Source organism: Leuciscus leuciscus, assembly GCF_965113295.1.
Source record: "Leuciscus leuciscus genome assembly, chromosome: 7".
Taxonomy (NCBI): domain Eukaryota; kingdom Metazoa; phylum Chordata; class Actinopteri; order Cypriniformes; family Leuciscidae; genus Leuciscus; species Leuciscus leuciscus.
In genome coordinates, this window is record NC_138731.1 from 736,501 (window position 1) to 742,500 (window position 6,000).

Consider the following 6,000-nt stretch of genomic DNA (forward strand, 5'->3'; position numbering starts at 1 on the left):
GAATATGCTGTCAGTCACTTTGGATAAAAGTGTCTGCAAAATGCTAAAATAGCTAGTTTTTACCTGAGGTCAGAGGTCACTGTAGCATCACTGAATGTATGGAGTTCCATTATGGATCTGTTACTCTTCACAGACACACCACTGGGTTCTGGAGATTCTGATCTCTGTCTCTTCCTACTTAAAATACCAAGAAGATAGACAAAAACAGCATTTTACATACACTGTAAAACATTGTCTCGCAAATTAATGGTAAAATACTAGCAACACTGTTGCCAGTTATTTACTGTTAATTGTACAGTTCTTTACTGTAATCTACAGTAAGTTACTGTAAAAATACCAGGCACTAAATGAAAACTCGAGTTAACTCATTTCGTTTGCAGAAATCAACTGCCTCAATAGTTTATAAACTTTATAAAATGTATAAACTAATATTTATAATGTGCTAATAATGTGAGCATATTATTACTGTGAAATTATTTAATTTGAGTACACTAAGGATTTTCACTGGATCAGCAACTACAGTCACCGCCACTTAAATAAAGCAACATGCAACATATTCTCGATGTTTCTTGGTCTTCTCCTGGACACAGTTAACAAAAACACAGTTAAAGTAGCCAGAGAATCAAAAAACTGATGTCAAAAAGTCAAGGGTAAAGAGCTCAACTAAGGCAAACACAGGTGATATCAAACCAACGATTTTCAATTAAACATCAACATTTAAACCTCTGTTATTTAGATAAAAGTTTCTGCCAAATGCTAAAACAGCTAGTTCTTACCTCAGGTCAGAGGTCACTGTAGCATCACTGAATGTATGGGGTTCCATCATGGATCTGTTACTCTTCACAGACACACCACTGGGTTCGGGAGATTCTGATCTCTGTCTCTTCATCCTGCTGATACTACCAAAAGATTTAAAAAAAAGAAATTACTTTAGGAATTGGAATTTTAGACCTATTTGTTGTTTGTCATTTAATCTCTTGTCTAAAGAACTGGTTCCTGTTTTATGGTATAGCTTTAACCCTCTGGGGTCGGCAAACACGCCCCCGCGTTTTGCTGGATTTTCTTCACATTGTAGCACAATAAACTTAAATTACTCCGTCATTTATGGTTATACAGAAAAAAGAAATATGAAAAAAGAATCTGTGATATGTCTAATTTTGTATTTGTGCACTTACAATCAAATCAAAACATTGTGCTTTTGTAAAATTAAGAGAATAAACAGAGTGTGCATTCTGACTCTCCGTCTCGGTGAACTTTTTTTTTCTTGAGCACGTCTATAAACTGAAACAAAACTCAGCGAATACTTGTCACACATTTATGAGCCATATACCTTTATAAACATTTAAGTGTGTACTTTTAAATGATCAGATTCAAACTGAAAACAAATATTCTCTGTTTAAATAATTTGTATAAAACCAACAAGATGTCCAGGGTCTCAAACCCTTGCTCATTATTTTTAATTTGACCACGCCCACTCGCGCAAAAGATATTCACATGCAAATCTCCACGTGAAGGAACGCGAACGCGCTCGTTACCTCAAAAACAAAGCACCAAACTTCATAAGTCTCTGCTTTTCGTCGAGTTTGGAAGACACGCCGTGAGCTTACATTGGATTTACCTCAGAAGAAGAAGAACGCGATTTGAAGACAAGACAGATGTAAGGTAAGAAATTCTTAATTATTAGTTTATGTTATTGTTGCATAAACTTCACATTGCAGTTGAACCGTTACTGTGTTTGTGGATATCTGCTCAAGCGTAGATATGTATAATATGGTAACCATAATGTATCATATTTTGGAGCGCGCTCTGCGTTTGAATGTTTCATATTTTGGAGCACGCTGTGCGTTTGAAAAGCAAAACGCACCAAACAATAGGCTTCATGTTTTTATATTGTAATCAATATATTTTTCTCTAGCGTAGTTGTTACTGAAATCTTTTGGAAGATTTAATTTATTGTTATTATTATTTTATGCAGCACTGCGCATAGCCTATGCCTACAAGGCACAACAAACCTGTTCATTATATATTGTTGGAAACATTTGTGTGTGTGTGTGTGTGTGTGTGTGTATTCTGTGAATTTTAAAAATAAATTTTAACCAGAAAAATCTGAAATCTATTCCCAAATTGTGCTGCCCTATAGTTTCTCTTGATATCAGTATGTTGACAGTTTTTGGTTGTTTTTTTTCAGGTCAGTCTCTGTACATGAACATGGTAAAGTGAAAATCAAACACCTTGGAAATGAAAGGTATGTACAATGTTTTTAGGAATGGCACAAAGGTCTCTGTCTTTGGATCATTGTTTTCAATAATGTGCTTTTTTGTCATTTGTTGTGTATCTTTGGATTATGTTGTGTTGTAAATAAATCCAAACAATCTAAAAGCCATTCTTTTTTAAATCTCCTCATTCTTTGTGCAAGGTTGCTCTGAATGACAGGGCCTGATAGCTCCTAATAGGGCATTAGGGGAGTGTCTTTGTCTTTCTCAGCTGTTAAAGCCATACATATTAATGATGTGTTTACGCCCCTTCGCATAAAGCTTTCTTACACAAAACACGTCTTACAAATTTTAAATCAATATATTGTCTTATCTGAATGAGCAGTCAGGGTGATTTTCACATAGTTTTGGCGCAAATATTCTAGGCTACGTGATACAATTTTCAAAAGTCTTGTGAAGAAATAATCAGTATGGGTCTCATGGCCTTATTTCAGTGACAATTTTTTTTGTATTTTCACAAACCACGCATAAATGTCATTATCTCAAAACTACAAACTTTTACATACATGCTGCTGATATATTATTGTAGCAGAGTTTGTGCTAAATACAGTGTAATAAGACTTTAGCCATGAAAATGTCACAAGTATCAGAAATAAGCACAAATGTTATGGAGCTTAAAATATGACAATATGATTTTAATTTGAATTGTGTAAATTTGAATTATTTGCAAGTGTAATCTAACAAAATTTAATTTAAGGTAGTAGTTTAAATAGTTCTGAATTAGATTTTTTTTAACGAATATTGAACATTTGAAATTTAACAAATTGAAATGTTTTTATGGCTGAATTTTATAGACATGTATTTACAAACAGCTAGTTTTTTTGTTCTGAATTCTTATACTGCAAATATTCAGTTTAAAAAAAATACAGATTCAAGTTTTCAAGATGAAGAAATTCGGAACTTCAAATTCAGTTTTCTAAAATTCAATCTCAAAAATTCAAACTCAAAAATTCAGATCTTACAGAAAATAGGTCACAGGTCATCCACAGGGAAGAGTAAAGGATCTCAGATAAGTCGAACAGAGCGTTTTGGCTGCACTGCAGTAGTTTTCTGCTGCAAACGCGGTGGTGGTTCAAGAGAATCCGTGTGTCTTTCGTTCAGTCGTTTTTTTATTTAATATTAAGAGTAGAAAAATTAGAAAAATTAGAAAACAGCTTGAGTATTAGATTTCTAATATTCTAGTAATAATAGTGCTCCGCTGCTGCAGTTGCACGGAGCTTACAAAACTTAACGCGTGCATTGCAACAGGCTACATTTTCTCATCAAACAACTAGACTAACGAATGGCTCGGCACAACAGAAGAGCCTAGACAGGGCTTTCTCTCTGTGTAGACCAGCAGTTGGTCTGAATTTGCTATAAACCTATACTGTAGCCTATTTTTCGGACTGTAAAGGCGGCCGCACACCGGACGCGCAGCTCACGCGCGACTCTCGATTGGTTAAAGACTCGTACTTGACTAAGGTGAACTCAAACCTTTATTACACCTTTGATTTACATTTATTCCTTTAGCAGACACTTATCCAAAGCCACTTTGAGAAGTGCTTTAATACAAAATTGTTCAGAGAAATACATATTATAATAGTGATGAAAGGAAGAAATGGTGAAAGTATAGAGAAGACTTTTTTATCAATTATATACAGAGAGTTAGTGCTCTCCAGGGATTCAGTCAAGTGCTTTTGGAAAAAATCAGTCTTTAAGTGTTTCTTAAATTCCAAGGCACTTTGGGAAGGGTTGGAAAGATCATTCCATCAATGAGGATCGATGAAAGTGAAGGTTCAGGAAACCATGAGACACCAATCATTCAACAACCACACAGGCTTCAGGAATGCACTGTAAGTTACTCTGGATTAAAATATCCATATGTGCTGCAGAAATGAGCAGTGTCTTACCTGGGGTCAGATGTCACATCACTGAGGGCCGAGGGTCGATTCTTCACGGATTGATCACCGCTCGACACAGCCGGTGGAGAACTCATTTCAGAGTCAGCGTCCTCAACAACAGTAGACAGACATTCATGAGTAGCTTTGCATACTTATCTATGTAATAAATGTGCAGTTTATGTTGTATAAAGATGCTGCGGTTAAAACGGTTTAACCAGTCGTACACTGCAGTATATGGAATCATACTCATAATTTGTTGTAGTATAACTGCAGGACATTGCAGAAATACCTTCCCCATAATATTATAATATAATTGAGATTTAAAGTTCCTATTCCTTTATGATTGAATGAACATCATATAACCAACAGTTTAGTGTTTATAGTCAGAACATTGAACTAAATAAAAAAAAAGCTTAGTGCACTCATCAACAACTAGTGCTTCGTTTAAAGCCACCGTATAACTACAGTATATATGGTTCCTTGTAGTACTTCTAAGGTATTATACAACTAAAGTCCAGTGCAATAAAAGTTAAACTCAATTTAGCATAAATGCTGTTAAAGGGATAGTTCACAAAAAAAAAAAGAATATTTGTAACCAAGCAGATCTCGCCCCCAATTAACTACCATAGTATTTTTTCCCCCTACTATGGTAGTCAATGGGTGGCTAGATCTGCTTGGTTACAAACATTCTTCCAAATATCTTCCTTTGTGTACAGCAGAACAAAGAAATGTATACAGGTTTGGAACAACTTGAGGGAGAGTAAATGATGATTTTTGGGTGAACTGTCACTTTAAGCTCAGTGGAACATCAGCTGCACTGCAGAATGAACACAGCTCAGAGTTACAGTAAGTTAGTTTTTAGTTTCAGTATTCGGGCTGCAGTACATGTGTGGTAAATTTACATGTACAAAAGTGATAAAACTGTTGTAAATTGTAGTAATTTGAATGCAGTAAAAAATTTTGTATTATTCAGCAATGTCCCTTTTCTACTGTGTCGAATTTATCACACTTGAACTAAAAGCGAATTCTTGTGACAATCGCGTGACACTCATAATCTAAAATCACTGGGTCATTAATATAGTTTACAATATCATAACTGTACGTTCAATAACACTGCATATAAAAACGTATTTAATAAATGTGTTGACGTCATAGGATCTTGAAATATATGATATACAGTTTTTCTCAGTCGCTTTGGTGCATTTCTTAGATCAAAAGTGCAATTCTTGATTCTACTTGTACAAATTCCAAATCATCTAGTCACTTGTGCACATCATTAAAGCAATTTCTTATTCCTTTGAACAAATTGCAATTGCTTTTGTACATATTGCAATTGATAATGTACAAGTGTCAGCTTTTTTCCACATTTTCAATTGCTCATGTCATGTTCCTCAAAATATAGTAGATGGTTCTCTGTTGAATAGTCTTACCCCTCAAAACATCTAGGCATTAGTTCCTTGCATAAGCAATTACATGCAAAATTGTTGAACTATTTGCCATAAACTGTCAAGCATAGTTTTACACATTTCTATTAGACCTTTTGTACAAAAACGTGAATTGATGAATCGTGCAGGTGAAATTGATCCTCACTCATGAAGGAATGTAAAGTGTTAGTTCAACCAACAATCAACCAGTTGTCTAAATTGCTCAAAGGTGCATCTCATGAACAATCAATTGGCAAGCATATATAGATAGACCACAACACAGAGTTGCAATTTTCCAATAATGCATTCACCTGAGAGAAATCTTTCAATTTAGGAGACATTTTCAGGAAGAAGAAAAAAAAAAGATTAAAAAAAATGTGTAAAATTTGCTTGACAGATTTTGACAACTAGTTCAACATTTTT

General features: G+C 34.6%; 2 protein-coding genes across 4 annotated transcripts in view; both read right to left on the reverse strand.

The window, feature by feature from the left end:
* Positions 1 to 6,000, reverse strand: part of LOC309502698 (protein NLRC3-like) — a 98,744-nt gene that overhangs the window by 92,434 nt on the left and 310 nt on the right. For 2 of the 3 annotated variants that reach the window (XM_082175169.1, XM_082175168.1), the window contains exons 1-3: positions 4,163 to 6,000; positions 777 to 899; positions 64 to 177 (exon numbers count right to left, since the gene is read on the reverse strand). The exon at positions 4,163 to 6,000 is cut by the window's right edge and continues 310 nt beyond it. In XM_082175169.1, the coding sequence (XP_082031295.1) occupies positions 64 to 177; positions 777 to 899; positions 4,163 to 4,248 (323 nt within the window). In that variant the 5' untranslated portion in view covers positions 4,249 to 6,000. The remainder of the gene's footprint in view (positions 1 to 63; positions 178 to 776; positions 900 to 4,162) is intronic. The other variant, XM_082175167.1, reaches the window with a different exon arrangement.
* The window catches only part of LOC309502702 (protein NLRC3-like), a 109,356-nt gene that overhangs the window by 22,527 nt on the left and 80,829 nt on the right, over positions 1 to 6,000 (reverse strand). The gene's annotated exons all lie outside the window — the stretch shown is intronic.